The sequence below is a fragment of the Chiloscyllium punctatum genome, chromosome 1 (assembly GCF_047496795.1).
Source record: "Chiloscyllium punctatum isolate Juve2018m chromosome 1, sChiPun1.3, whole genome shotgun sequence".
NCBI lineage: Eukaryota > Metazoa > Chordata > Chondrichthyes > Orectolobiformes > Hemiscylliidae > Chiloscyllium > Chiloscyllium punctatum.
The window spans coordinates 169,908,975-169,924,837 of record NC_092739.1 but is presented as its reverse complement, the minus strand read 5'-3'; the positions used below and the strand labels follow the sequence as shown (position 1 = coordinate 169,924,837).

General features: G+C 45.6%; 1 protein-coding gene across 1 annotated transcript in view; it reads left to right on the top strand.

Moving 5' to 3' along the window:
- The window catches only part of LOC140480726 (disintegrin and metalloproteinase domain-containing protein 12-like), a 545,040-nt gene that overhangs the window by 239,880 nt on the left and 289,297 nt on the right, over window positions 1-15,863 (top strand). Inside the window, exons 13-15 of the mRNA XM_072576009.1 lie at window positions 1,358-1,450; window positions 2,275-2,470; window positions 14,431-14,539. Coding sequence (XP_072432110.1) covers window positions 1,358-1,450; window positions 2,275-2,470; window positions 14,431-14,539 — 398 coding nt within the window. The remainder of the gene's footprint in view (window positions 1-1,357; window positions 1,451-2,274; window positions 2,471-14,430; window positions 14,540-15,863) is intronic.

Sequence of the window (15,863 nt, the reverse complement as noted above, 5' to 3'; positions counted from 1 at the left end):
GTACGTGATGTCTCTGATCGTGTTTTCCAGGTCCTTAAGGGGGAGGGGGAGCAGCCTGAAGTCGTGGTCCATATTGGCACCAATGACATAGGTAGGTGGAGGGCTGAGGATGTTAGACAGGCTTTTAGGGAGCTAGGTTGGAAGCTCAGAGTTAGAACGAACAGAGTTGTTGTCTCTGGTTTGTTACCTGTGCCACGTGATAGAGAGTCGAGGAATAGGGAGAGAGAACAGTTAAATGCGTGGCTACAGGGATGGTGCAGGAGGGAGGGATTTCTGTACTTGGATAACTGGGGTTCTTTCTGGGGAAGGTGGGACCTCTATAAACAGGATGGTCTGCACCTGAACCTAAGAGGCACCAGTATCCTTGGGGGGAGGTTTGCTAGTGCTCTTTGGGGGGGGTTTAAACTAACTCTGCAGGGGCATGGGAACCCAGACTGTAGCTTTAGGGTGCAGGACCTGGAGTGTAGGGAGGTTAGGAATATGTCCTGAAGGACATTAGTGAATCAGATGGGTTTTTCCAACAATCAACAACGGATTCATGGTCATCATTAGACTCTTAATTCCAGATTTTTTTTATTGAATTCAGATCCTAGCGGGATTCAAATTTGAAAGACCTTGCTGCAATGACTCCAGTTTCAGCCAGGCTGAGTTATGCAAAGGGAGTCAAACTGGCTGTTAATGCAAGATAACCAGAACATTACTAAATCCCTGGATTAACGATCCAATGATAATACCATCAGGCCATTTTATTGTTGAAGCTAAATCTGCAGCATTGTGTCGGAATACTCCAGTAAGAGACCACTTTGTTAAAATCACCCAAATCCACATATGAGTTGTGAAGGCAGCTTTCAGTCTGGGATTTGATTTATTCGGTTTCTAACCTCAGCTGCAACCGTAACATACTGTCCTTTTAAACCCTGCTTGGGCAGGTCGGAAGATGGGTTAGATACAGAATAAAACTCTCTCTACACTGTCCCATTAAACACTGTCTGGACAGGTTTAGAATGGCTTAGAAACAGAGTAAAGCTCGATCTACACATACAGACTGTCTGGGCAGGACTAGAATGGGCTGCATACAGAGTAAAGCTCCTCTACACTGTCCCATTAAACACTGAACTGGTCTGGAATGTGTTACATACAGAATAAAGCTGATTCTACACTTGCCCATAAACACTATCTGGACAGGACTGGAATGGGTTAGATAGAGTAAAACTCACTCTACCCTGGCCTATTAAATACTGTCTCGACAGGACTTTTTTGTCAATGTTGAATCAGTGAAAGTGCTGTGACGTTGTGGAGGTGGTGTCTTCATGACTGGTATTCTCTCTTTTTTTCTCTTTTTCTGTTTTACCCTCAGGACTGTACCGATCCCTGTTGTGAGCCCTCAACGTGTAAACTCAAATCTGGGGCAAAGTGTTCATCCTCTGGGACATGCTGTAAAGACTGTGAAGTAAGATTGCACTGGATCCTGTATCAAATGCCAGACCTCTGATTATAATCTGTGTGTTGTGAGACTGATGTCAAATACTGAATTGAAAAATTCAGAATACTTGTTGGGAACCTCTTGTCTCAGACCAGTTTAGCTAAGGTCAAATCTTCGATTAACTGTCCATGGCCCTGCATTTCCCTTTTCTCTCCTGACTGTTGTACAAATCCATTTTGAAGGCTTCTGTTGCAGTTTGTGGATTAGGCATGTTCTGATAATGTGGTAAAAACAATGACTGCAGATGCTGGAAACCAGATTCTGGATTAGTGGTGCTGGAAGAGCACAGCAGTTCAGGCAGCACCGAGGAGCTCCTTGGATGCTGCCTGACTGCTGTGCTCTTCCAGCACCATTAATCCATGTTCTGATAATGTGTTGCAGACCTGAATCCTCACTGCTTTCAAACTCCCTTCCTTAGTTGTCATGTATTCTGTTTTCTTGCTAACCAAACTAACTCTCTGTCCCTTCTGCTCAACTCTGTTTCATCGATTCAGTTTCTTCATCAACTCTGCCCAGATCCCTCATGATTTACAAAAACTCCATCAATTCCCCTCTCAACTTATCATCTGCAAGGAGTACATCACTAGTCATTCCAATCAAACTGCTGAACTGAAGACCCTTTCCTTTCTGAATCATTCCATTTAAGATTAAAGGATCGCAATCTGATCGCAAATATTCAACACACAGCCACTTCACATTGCACAAACCTGGATATCAAGGAATTGCACTGCATCCTTTCAGGAACATTCTCCAATATACATATTCAAATAATTGCAGTCTTTGTTCTACAGTTCCTTCCAGCAGGGACAATGTGCCGAGGGCTGATGGGGGAATGTGACCTGCCGGAGTTCTGTCCAGGAAATTTCTCTGATTGCCCCGAAAATGTGTTTCTGAAAAATGGGCACACATGCAGCAATGGGACTTTATACTGCAGTGATGGTATCTGCCAGTCTGCACATAAACAGTGCCAGGAGATCTGGGGTCCCGGTGAGTACACAGCACCAGAATATTCCACACTGTTACAGCACAAATGCCTGCTGTGATAAGCTTTGTCAAGTGTATGATCTGTTGGATGGATGTCTCAGCCTTCAAGCACTATTTACTAAATTCTTGCTTCTGACTTTGTGACAGAGTCTGATGGACAGTTGGTGCACGGTACTCCCGACATCAGAGGTTAGACCTTCATCTTAGGCTCAGCCTCCTTACTGGAGCAGGAAAATCAACGTTTCGGGCCAAAGCCCTTCCAGCCCAAAACATCGATTTTCCTGCTCCTCGGATGCTGCCTGGCCTGCTGTGCTTTTCCAGCAACACACTCTCAACTCTGATCTCCAGCACCTGCAGTTCTGTCTCTCAGCCTCCTCACTGTCATTGTCTGATGCTTGTAAGTCAGGTGTAGCACTGCATTACCAGACACCAGGAAAAATAATAAAAAGATATTGAGGGAGAGGATGGAGAGTACAGCCAAAGTTAGACATTCTTATACAAATGCACAGAGTGTCAAGGAACAAAAGGAATGAGCTGCAGGTACAGATGTCCAAATTGGAAACGATGATACAGTAACCACAACAGAGGCATGATTGCAGGACAATCAGGACTGGGAATTAAACATACCAAGATATAAGGTTTACAGGAGGGATAGAGAAAATGGCAGAGGGGCTAGAGTAACATCACTGATTAGAAACAGAATCACTTCCATAGTGAGCGAGGCTGTAATAAGGGGAAACCACCCAGTGGAGACCTTATGGATGCAACTGAGGAACTATAAAGGAACTAAAACCATAATAGGTGTCATATATCAACCACTTAGTAGTAGGTCAGAAGTGCTCAATTGTATAAATGCTGAAATTAGGCAATTAATTAATGGGCAATTAATTAGGCAATTAATTAAGGTAGTATTAATGGGGTTTTTAATCATAGCATAGGTTTGGAAAGGCAGACGAGCACTTGCCAGAAAAGTGGTGAATTTCTGGAGTGCATCTGGGATAGTTTCCTCCAGTAATATGTCTTGGATGTGGCAAGGAGACAAGCAACTTTGGATCTGGTAATGAGGAATGAGGAAGGTTTATTTCGTGACCGAGAGGTAATGGTGATAACATGATCAGGTTTCATGTAGTGTTTGTAAAAGGTAAGCAAAGATCGGGCACTAGAAGTTTGGATTTAAGTAAGACAGACCTTAATAGGATGAGGCAGAGACTGTCCACTGTAAAATGGGAAGCTCTGCTATTTGGTAAAACAACCAAGGAACAGCGGAGAGGCATTACAGAAGCACTTAATGCTAGTCAGAAGCAGTTTGTACCCATGAGTAGAGAAAGGTCCACCTCAAAGATAAACAGCCATGAACATCGAAGGAAGTAAGTAGTAGCATAACATTAAAAGAAAGGGCTTATAAAAATATAAAGAACATTACAGATCCCAAAGAATGGGACAAATATTTGAACAGAAGGTCATTGAAATCATGTGACCTATCCCAACAGCCATGGAGGCACCTATTTCCTCAAAGGGTCAGTTAGACTCGAAACATCAGCTCTTTTCTCCCCTTACAGATGCTACCAGACCTGCTGAGATTTTCTAGCATTTTCTCTTTTGGTTTCAGATTCCAGCATCCGCAGTAACTTGCTTTTACCTATTTCCTCAGTCGCTACCAGAGATACTAAGTTGACGTTCTTGAGAGAGAACACATGGAAAGTAACCTGATGAGATGAAATCCCTGGATGTAGGTTTGCTCGCAGAGCTGGGAGGTTCATTTTCAAACATTTTGTCACCCTACTATGTAACATCTTCAGTGAGCCTCCAGACGAAGCGTTGCTGATTATTCCTGCTTTCTGTTTATACGTTTGGGTTTTTTTGGGTTGGTGATGTCATTCCATGTGGTGATGTAATTTACTATGGTGATATCATTCCCTGTTCTTTTTTCTCAGGGGGTGGTAAATCGGGTCCAAACAGGCAGAAAACTAGCCACCAGGATACATGAACATCAAATAGCCACAAAACAACATGACACTCTCTCACTAGTATCCTTACATACAGATGAGGAAGGACACCACTTCGACTGGGACAACACATCCATCTTAAGACAAGCCAAACAGAGACATGCACAAGAATTCCTAGAAGCATGACATTCCAACTGGAACTCTATCAACAAACACATTGACTTGGACCTGATTTACCACACCTGATAAAGGAACAGGAAATGACATCACCACAGGAAATGACATCACCAACTCAAAGAAACCCAAACATATAAATAGAAAGCAGGAATCATCAGCAATGCTTCGTCTGGAGGCTCATTGAGGATGTTACCTAGTAGGGTGACGAAACGTCCGAAAAATGAACCTTGCAACTCAGCGAGCAAACTGACATCCAGAACCTCAGCCGGAGCTACAAATCTTCTCAAAACTGACTAATGAAATCCCTGGCCATGCACTCAGATCCTGCATGGACCACCTGGTGAGAGTATTTGTTAACATCCTTAACCCCTCCTTACTCCAACGTCTACAGATGCGCCATTGAGAGCAGACTGTCCGGGTGTATCACAGCCTGTTACGGCAACTGCTCTGCCCAGGACCATAACAAACTACAGAAGGTTGTGTGCACAGCCCAGACCATCACAGAATCCACCCTTCCATCCATGGACTCCATTTACACAGCTCACTGCCACGGAGAGGCTGCCAACATCATCCAAGGCCCCTCTCACCCCGGTAATAAACTCCTCCAACCTCTTCCATCAGGCAGGAGATACAGAAGCTTGAACACATTCACCAACAGGTTCAGGAACAGCTTCTTCCTGGCCGTTATTACACTGATGGGTGGACTCTCTAACCTCAAATAATGCTGATCTTGCCTAGCGCATGCCCTGTGCAATACAACCAATATGTGTTGAAGGTTTCTTTCACCCTATGGTCTGCCTGTACTGCTCGTAAACAAACCTTTTCACCATAATTAGGTACATGTGACAATAGACATATCAAATCAATTTATACTTGAGGTTCCCACCTGCTTCAAGAAGACTCAGTACCAAAGAAATATCAATCAACATGCCTTAATGACTCCAGTCTGGTGTCTCTGACATCTATCATTATGAAGTGTTTCAAGAGGTTAGTCATGGTTCACATCATCTCCAGCCTCCGTGATTGTCTTGATCCACTACAATTCACGTACTGTCACAATAGGTCCAAAGCAAACGCCAGACTCCTGACCCAACACTCATCCCTGGAACATCTGGATAACAAGGACACCAGATCAGACCCCTGTTCACTGACTTTAGCTCTGCCTTCAACACCATAATTCCAATCAAACTCATTTCCAAACTCTGAAACAAAGGACTCTGTTTCCCCCCTCTGAAATTGGATCTTTGAGTTCTGACCCTCAGACCATAATCAATAAGGACAGGTGACAACACTGGTACCCAGCAAGGCTGCATAAACAGCCCCTCACTATACTCCTCATACACGTTCAACTGTGTAGTCAAATTCTGCTCTGACTCTATTTGCAAGTTTGATGATCTCAAACAACAATGAGACAGAGGATGGGAAGGAGATAGCTTAGTAATATGGTGTAAAGACAACAATCATTCCCTCAGTGTCAGTGAAATGAAGGAGCTGCTCATTGACTTCAGGAAGCAGAGTGGAGGGCACGCCCCTGTCTACCATTAGTGCTGAGGTGGAGGTGGTCAAGAGCTTCAGGTTCCTTGGAATAAATAGCATCAATCAGACCTGGTATATCCATGTTGATGCTACAATGAAGAAAACTGACCAACTTGCTCTACTTTGACAGAAAACTAAGGAAATTCAGCATGTTGTAATGACTCTTTTGAAAGATGTACCTTAGAAAGCAGATGTCCAGATGCATCACAGCATGGTATGGTAATTGCTCTGCCCAAGACCATAAGAAATTTACAGAGAATGGTAAACACAGCCCAGTCCATCCCACAAACCAGCCTCCCATCCCTTGACTCCGTCTACACTTTTCCCTGCCTCTGGAAAGCAGTCAACACAATCATAGACTCCTCCCACCCAGGTTATACTCTCTTTCACTCTCTTCCATTGAGCAGAAGATGCAAAACTTTAAAAGCACACGCCAGCAGATTCAAGAATAGCTTCTTCCCTGCTGCTATGGGACTAACGAGCTGAGAATAGTTCACAGGTTGGTGTAACATCGAAGGCCGAAGGGCCTGTTCTGCACTGTATTGTTCTATGTTCTGTACTGGGGGTAGTTTATTCACTCAGAGAGAAGTAGGGGTGTGGAATGGCCTGCCTGCAATAGTATTAGACTCGCTGACGTTAAGGGTATTTAAATGGGCATTGGACATGCATACCAATAATAATGGAACAGTGTAGGTTACCTCGGCCCATCATCAAGGGCTGAAGGGCCTGTACTGTGATGTAAAATTCTATGTGTGCGTGCAAGCGAGAGAGAGTGTGCGTGTGTGTGTGTGTGTGAGTGTCTGTGTGTGTGTGTGTGTGTGGGTGCATGTGTGTGTCTGTGTTTCTGTGTGTAAGTGCAGGAGTCAGTAAAAACACAACTGCCCAATAATGTTATTCAACATTTTCACCACCAGGAAAACACCCATGTGGCCAGGGAACCAGTGACAAGCAAAGCTCGGAATAAGCAATGCTTATGTGAAAGAAGTGAAGGTGGGGTAGGAGGGATTAAATGAAAATAGAGTTGGCAGGGAACCACATTCCCCACAGTGCCCACATCTCCCTGAAGACATTAGAAGTGTTGGTGGAGACCGCGTGCTCCTTCTTCAGGAATACTCAGGAAGTAACTGCGGAAGGGGGGCAGGCAATCGGCCCTAACAACCCCCTTCATGGCCTGCTTCCTGGACCTGTTTGTCGCCAGTTTGGCCAGGCCCAGGAGCAGACCCACGAGGAGGTCCTCAGACCTTCCCTCCCCTCTCCGCACTAGGTGCCCAAAGATCAGGAGTGTGGGACTGACGTGCAACCAGAAACACAGGAGGAGGTTCTTCAGGTGACTAAAAAGGGGGTGCAGACGCCCGAACCCACTGACTCCACAGCACCACAAAACAAACAGTTCAGCTGGGAGTCTGTGAACCACCCCAATCTGTGGTTGCAAGGGTCTGCTGTTTGCAGCATCCTCCACCCAAATCCTCATAGGAAAGAGGGACAATCCCTGTGCAGACAGCCCTCCTCTGGGAATCCACACCGCCCGGTGGCAAATGGGAATGCCAAGGTTTGTCTGGGCAGTGGATGAAAGAGAAGAGGTGGATGGTGTGCAGCATCAGTCTGTACAGGGCTTGTCATTTCACTGCTTTAAAAGGCATGTAACATTTCGGACAGGGCTCAGGTTGTGGAGAACAGGTTCTCGTTGTAAGTACAGGATCCTGGGGCTAATGTGAAATTCCGTCTGGGCAGGGGGTGTGTGCCGATGGGATTTCACTGCAGCCCTGAGCATCCTGTAACTGGTGCACTCTGTCAGGCCTGAGCACCACTGTTTCAAGGCATTGGATGGCAGTGGCTGTGAACCAGATGTCTGCGCCACCTGTGTGCCAATTCCTGTGGCAGTGTCCATCCCAGGCCTCTGCCACCCAGCACATCCCAACCCTGGTCACACTCCCCACCACGGCCCTCCCCCCCAGCAGCCACTTGAACCCGTGAGTACGGTGATGTGGATTTCTGAGCAACGGCTCCCTGACGGCAGCTGCTACTCCAGCCGGAGGGTAGGTGCGACGCAATTCGACCATGTCCCAGACAGTGATCAGGTCCTGGTAAAAGACAGGCAGCATCCTGAGGGTGACCTCTAAACCGTCTCGGTCGATGAACAAGAGCTGCAGATTGTAGTTGAAGTTACACGCCTGGCAGAAAAAATACGTTGCCAGGATGCACCATCTAGAAAGATGCTCGACCCAGTGCATCTTTTTGTCCCAGAAGAAGTCGACCAACGTTCTCTGGATGTCAGCGACAAAGCCAGGAGGAGGGACCAAAGTGACCAGCCGGTACCACAACATGGTAGCCACCAGCTGGTTTATGACCAGCACTCGACTCCTGTAAGATAGCACTCGGAGCAGTCCTGTCCAGCGGCCTAGGCGAGCCAAGACTTTGGCCTCCAGCTCCTGCCAGTTGGCCGGCCAGGATTCCTCAGCCGGGCTGAGGTAGACCCCCAGGTAGAGGAGATGGATGGTACTCCAGCTGAACCCCCGTAACTCCTCCGGCAGAGAGTCCACCCACCACGGACCGACCAGTAGTCCGGAACATTTGGCCCAGTTGATCCTGGCGGAAGACGCCGCCGAGTACACGGCCTGGCACTCGCGCATCCTCCCCAGGTCAGCCGGGTCGGTGAAAGTGAGGAGCACGTCGCTGGTGTAGGCCGAGAGGACCACCCCCCGTGCCTGTGCCACACAGAACCAGCCCCAACAACCTCCTCTGCAAGAGGCGCAGGAAAGGCTCCACGTGCAGGGAATACAGCTGGCTGGACGGGGGCAGCCTTCACGTACTTCTCTCCCAAAGCGAAGGGGCGCCGTCAGGGACCCATTAACTTTAACCAGACACTCTGCGGAGGCGTACAAAAGTCAGATCTGGGCAACGAACTGTGTCTCGAACCCAAATGCCCACAGAGTCCCGAGCAGGTACTCGTGATCGACCCTGTCAAATGCCTTCTCCTGATTGAGAGACAGGAAGGTGCTCGGCAAAGCAGACCATCGACAGAAATGGATCAGGTCCCAGACCAGGTGGATATTGTTGTGAATCCTCCTGCCCGGGACCATGTAGGACTGGTCTGGGTGAATCATGTGGACCAGCATGGATGCCAGGTGGTGGTGGAGGTGAAGGTGATGGAGTCAGGATGGACATTTGGCCAGATGTCCATCGAATTGAAGGACTTGACTAGGTCTCTCAACCTCCTCCCTGATGCCAAATCAGTCCAGGTCTTTGTCAATTTAGGCGAGAAGAGCAGACACTTCTTCGTAGAAACACGTTTGCCTCGGTCTGGACACAGGAACGTAGACGTTCACAAAGTGAAGCACCGTGACCAAACCCTCCGCCGAGCAAATGGCCTGGCACAGGCTCCCTGACCCCCAAGCTGAAACTGTGGGTCCGATAAGATAGCCATCCCACCAGATCTGCAGGTGAGGCAACTCATGTCATCCTCCCATTTTTTCCTGAGGAGATGGGAGTTTCTTGCAGGAAGCACACTGCAAGCTTCCTGTTCTGAAGGGCCGCAAAGTTCTGGAATTTACGCTGTGACTCCCTGCTGCTGTTGGTGTTGAGGCTGGTTATGGTATTCTACATTGTCTGCAATAGTGTGCAAACACCACCAGTGAAACTGTTAAAAGCATCTACTGGGAAGGTGGGGAAGGGGCATAACAATCCCTTGCCCTCCCCTTGAGTGAATTGAGGAAGAGTCATTCCAAGCCAACCCAGCTGTATGGCAAATAGCCCAACACCTCAGCAGTCGAGAGCCGGTTGGACCCTCTCACGGTGACCATCTGTCCCCTCGGCAAAGTCCCGGAGCAGCAACAATCCACATGTAAGGAGCTCCGGGTAGCAACAACATTTCTGAGGTGGGACCTGAGGCAGGGCCTAGACAGAAAAAGGAGAGGTGGGAATGCCATGTGTCAACAGAACTGGGTTGGCCCAGGCAGCAGCAACAGTGGAAATACAGTCATAAACTAACACAGGAAGCAGGTCCTTCAGCCCAACCTGGTCCACATTTGCTCCACATCCCTCTAAACCCTTCCCATCCATGTACCTAACCAAGTGTTTTGTAAATGTTGCTATTTTACTTGCCTCCACCACTTTCTCTGGCAGCCTATTCCATATACTCACCACTCTCTGCATGAAGAAGTTACCCCTCAGGGCCTTCTTAAACCTATGACCTCGAGTTTACAATTCCCCATCCCTGGGAAAAAGACTTTATGTATTCATCCTATCTGTGCCCCTCACGATTTTATACACCTCAATAAGGCCACCCCTCATTCTCCTATGTTCCAAGGAATAAGGTCCTATCTTGGCCAGCCTCCCCCTATAACTCAGGCCTACTACTCCTGGCAATATCCTTGTAAACCCTCTTTTCACTCTTTCCAGTTTAGCTATGTCTTTCCTATAACACGGTGACCAAAACTGGTGTGGCCTCACCAATGACTTATACAAGTGTAACATAACGCCCCAACTCCTGACGCCTCGACCGATGAAGACCAGCGTGCTCAATACCTTCTTCACCGCCCTGTCTACCTGTGACACCACTTTATATTTGTACTCCTATATCCTACAACACACCACAGGACCTTAACATTTACTGTACAAGTTCTACCTTGGTTTGACTTTCCAAAGTACAATACCTCAGATTGATCTGTAGAGAGGCTTATACAGCAGAAAAGAACAGAGTTGACAGTGCACTCCAACCAGTAGAGCTTCTTCCTTCCGGCTGTGGACCAGGCAGTTTGGAGTCAGTCCCCTGAACTCAGAAAATTCTAATTCTCCTGGTTATAATTTTGTTTCTCAGCACCAAGTCAATCTTTATTGACTAAGTCAAAAATCACACCACACCAGGCTATAGTCTGACAGGTTTATTTGAAAACATTAGCTTTTGAAGCATTGCTCCATCATCAGGTGCACTGGGTAAGGAAGCATCAGATGTAGAATTTATAAGTGAAAGATCAAAGGGTCACACAACCGATGTGAAATGGCTGACTCCCTCACTTAATCTGTTAGAAGGGAGATGTAGGTTTCGATTGATTAAAATGCAAATTCCAGAATTTCTCTCAAGTCAATGCTCCAAGGTAACTAAAGATTTTATCAGTGTATACAAGAAGTGACATTTCAATTCAGACAATGCATTTCAGATGGACTGCAGTCGTTCAAGGAGGCAGCTTATCCCCCACTTTCTCAAGGGCAACTAGGGACAGGCATTAAATGCTGGCCCATCCAGTGACACCCATAACTGAATTAAATATAAAACACTGTACACACAGGAGCATTGGAGGTTTGGAACTCACTCCTCAAACAACATTGATACTAATTCAGTTATTGAAGTTAAATATAAATTTTTATTAAGCAAAAGAATGAAGGGATATGGGCTCAAGGCAGGTAATTGAATTAGATCACCCTCAGCCCAGATGGGGTAGGCTTGAGGGGCTGAATGGTGTCCTCCTGTTCTGTGTTCCTCAGTGATCTTCAAGATGAAGAGGCAGGTTATTAGAGGGGAGCTGCTGGATGAGTTTGTTCAGCAGGATAAGGATTTGAAGGAAGCCATGTTCAGGGTTTGCTTTATGTCTCAGCAGATTGTTAAAAGTTATCAACCTCACTGTCTTGGTAAATGTCAATATTTTGAAACACAATGAGATTTGAAAACTTGTTACTGAAGTGGACAATATTGTTCGAGCCAATTAGGTCCATAACCAACATAGAAATGAAATATAAACTTACCATTCCATTCCAGTTGAATATGAATTGTGAGCCTCACTGACTGGGCCAGCTTTTAATGTCCATCCCTAATTATCCTGGAGAAGATGGATCTGCTGGAGTCTGTTTGGAGAGTGCATGTCTGTGTTCTTTCTGTCAAATTGTCATGTTGTTCTGCTATAATGTGACAGTTGTGACCCTCAGCAACTTTGCGTTATATAAAATCACGCTATGGACAACGGCTAAATAAAATCGCTCTGTAGAAGATTGCACTGTGGATGACTGCCCATCTAAATTTTGCTCTCAAATAAATTTGGAAACACTCTCCATCAAAAGGTATCTTTTTGTGTAAATGCAGTAAAAAGTAAGAAGATGACCCAGGGAGATCATCGGACGGAAGACTGAAGACAGCAAAGAAGACAGAGATTGAGATTAAGTTAGTGCAATGGTTAATAATTGTGTTATTGGAACAGCATTTTGAAAGAGTTAGGATCAGAAAGTAATTAGTTAAGAAAAACGGGGATTGGATTTGTTAATAATTTTTGTCTAGTGTTCTATTAGGAAAATAATGTGTTATTTTTCTATAAGTAGTGGAAATTCAGAGTTCTCTGTCACTCCCTCACATTTGAACAGATTACAAGGTGAGGTGAGGTTTTCTGGGGGTTTGGCTTTAACAGAGGGGTTCTAACTCATTGTCACAACAGTTTGAGGTCTCATCATCCAGGATTTGGACAAATTTGAACAGATTTGGAGTACAAAAGATCCAGTAGATTTAAAAACTTGGTAATTAGTGTCCAGATCCTTAACTAAAACTTCAGTGAGAAAATTTGTTTAATTTCAGTTTCTTGTGGATGGTTAAATTCGAAGTGAGAGAAATGGCTCTTAACATTGCTGAAGAGATTCTGAGGTTTGAAGATGCATCCCAAATTTGCCAAGAAGGTTTAGAGAGATCAGAAGGATATACTTTTAGAGTTAGCAGACAGGTTAGAATTGGGATCGAGAGTGTGGTGCTGGAAAAGCACAGCCGGTCAGGCAGCATCTGATGAAGGGCTTATTCCCGAAATGCCAATTCTCCTGCTCCTTGGATGCTGCCTGACCTGCTGTGCTTTTCCAGTACCACACTCTCGACTTTGATCTCCAGCATCTGCAGTCCTCACTTTTTCCAGGTTAGAATTAGGTTCAAACAAAGGCAAAAGAGAAGCTGAACTTGTAATGGAGTTGGTTAAAACCTCAGAGAAACAGACAAGTGACGTAGAGTTAGAAAAACTTAAATTGCAATTGAGGCAAACGGAGTTAGAAGATAAAGGCAGAGAGAGAATATTCTTAGCTGAGCAAAATGAAAAAGAGAAAGGGAGAGAAAAGAAAGGGAGAGAGAGAATTTGAGCTTCAGAAGTTGTGAATTAGTCATGAAAGTCATGTTAACAGGATGGAGATGAAGAAAGAAGCTAGTGATGTATACAAATATGTCAAAACTCTGCCACATTTTGATGAGAAAGTGACGCCTTCTTTATTTAATTTGAAAAATTGGCTAGGCAGATGGAGTGGTCTGAGGATTTCTGGGTAATGCTAGTTCAGACTAAACTGGTAGGCAGAGCTAATGAGGTATTTGCTGTGCTGTCAGATGAGGGGTCAAGAGATTACAAAATGGTTAAACAGGCTATTTTAAGTGCTCATGAATTGGTACCAGAAGCATATAGACAGTGGTTCAGAAGACATAAAGAAGCAACCAGGTCAGACTTACATTTTGATAAATGGGTGCAAACCTTAAAAATAGACAAGGCAGGAGGCTGGAAGAACACAGCAGGCCAGGCGGCATCAGGTGGGACTGACAGGAGTCTGGAGGAACACAGCAAGGCAGGCAGCATCAGGAGGTGGAGAAGTCAATGTTTTGGGTGCAACCCTTCTTCAGGATGAGGGGTGGGTGGAAGGGGAGCTGCAGATAAAGGAGGGAGAGTGCGAAGTGGTGAGGTAGGGATAGGTGAACACAGGTGGAGGGTACGACCGAGTTAGTCGATGGGAGAGATGAATCTGGTTGGTGACTGTAAGGAAGGGTTGATGAAAGGAATGGAAGGGAGGGGAGGGAGTGGGAAGGGAGCAGGGAGATGGGGAGGGAAGTTATTTGAAATTGGAGAACATAATGTTGAGTCCTCTGTGCTGTGGGCTGCTCAGGCGGAAGATGAGGTACTGTTCCCCCAATTTGTGATCTGATTCGCTCTGACAATGGAGGAAGCTAAGGATGGTTATGTCAGAAAGGGAATGTGAAGTGGAATTAAAATCCCACTCTGAGGACAGTCCTTTCCCTGATTCAGTGTCAGATTCCCACAAGCTCATGACATGGAACCACAAGTGAGTGTGACACTCCAGGCATCCATCTAATCAAATCTTGACTTGCCCATTCACTATATTGTTACTGTATTTTTGTCAATCTCTTAGTCTGTTGTCCTCTCTCCTTTTCTGACTCTGTGTCTGTAACTTCTCCCAGATCCCAATACCTGCTCACTGAGGCTGGGCTGGGAAGATGACTGTGTGATAGGGAAGCAGTTTCCAGTTTGTCAAATCTCTGTAATTCTACCCCTTTTTCTCTGATAGGTGCAGTATCTGCACATGATTTGTGTTACTCAGTAAAAAATAAAGCAGGAGACCAATATGGAAACTGTGGCAAGAATGAACAGAATGTCTACGTTGGATGTGCAGCAAAGTACGTTCACAGATTTATAAAATCATTCTGTACAGTGGACGCCCTTAAGCCCATCAAAGTTATACTGCCCAAAATTATACTACTACCTCTACCAGTCTCAGTTTCCCGCGCTCGGCGCATAGCTCAAAGTTGAGAGCATGGTGCTGGAAAAGCACAGCAGGTCAGGCAGCATCCGAGGAGCAGGAATGCTCATCCAAGTACTTTTAACAGGTTTCCTGCCTCAATTACCCTTCCAGGCAATGCCTGCCCAATGCCACCATTTCCTCAAATCATTTCCTCAAATCCCCTTTAAATCTCCTGCCTTTCACTTTAAAATTATGTCCCCTCATTATTGACCCTTCAACTAAGGAGAACAGCCAATACTATCCACGCTATCCATGCCCCTCATAATCTTATGCACCTCGATCAGGTGCCCCCTTTAACTTTCTCTGCTCCAAAGAAAACAACCTAAACTTATCCAACCTCGACTCAAAGCTGAAATGTTCCACCCGAGGCAACACCGGGCAAATCTCTGATGAAGAGTTATCTGGATTCGAAACGTCTGCTTGCTCTCTCTCCATAGATGCTGCCTGACCCACTGTGACTTTCAGCATTTTTGTTTTCAGTTTCATTTGTTCCTATTGAATCCTGGTGAATCTTGCCCTCCAGTGCAATCGCATCCCTCCTATAATGTGTAGATCAGAACTGCACACAGAACGCCAGCTGTGGCCTCACCAAAGTAACGTACAGCTCTGACATAATCTCCCTGCTCTTATACTCTATGCCAAGACTGATAATGGCAAAGGTCCTGTAGAAGACATAGCAGCAGAAGGAGGCAACTCAACCCCTTGATTTACAACATATATGAAGGACATAGAGTGAATATACTGGAGCCAACTTTGCAGATGACCCAAAATTAGATGGAAAGGCAGGTTGTGAGAGGGATGCAAATAGTACTATTCTCCTTCAGGAAAAGAATCTGCCATCCTTACCTGGTCTGGCCTACATATGATTCCAGACCCACAGCCATGTGGTTGACCTCTAACTGTCCTCTGGGCAATTAGGGATGGGCAATAAATGCTGGCCTAACTAGTGATGCTCTCATCCGGTGAATGATTAAAACAAAAAGTTTACATCAAGATTTTGATAGGTTAAGTAAACAAGCAAAAAGTTGGCAAATGGAGTATAATGTGGGAAAATATGAAATTGTTCATTTCGGAATGGAGAACAAATCAGAATAGTATTGAAATGGAAAGAAACTGCTAAAAGCTGTGACACGAAGGGATTGGTGGTATTTATGCAAGAAATACAGAAAGCTAGCACCCAGGAGCAGCAGGTAATTAAG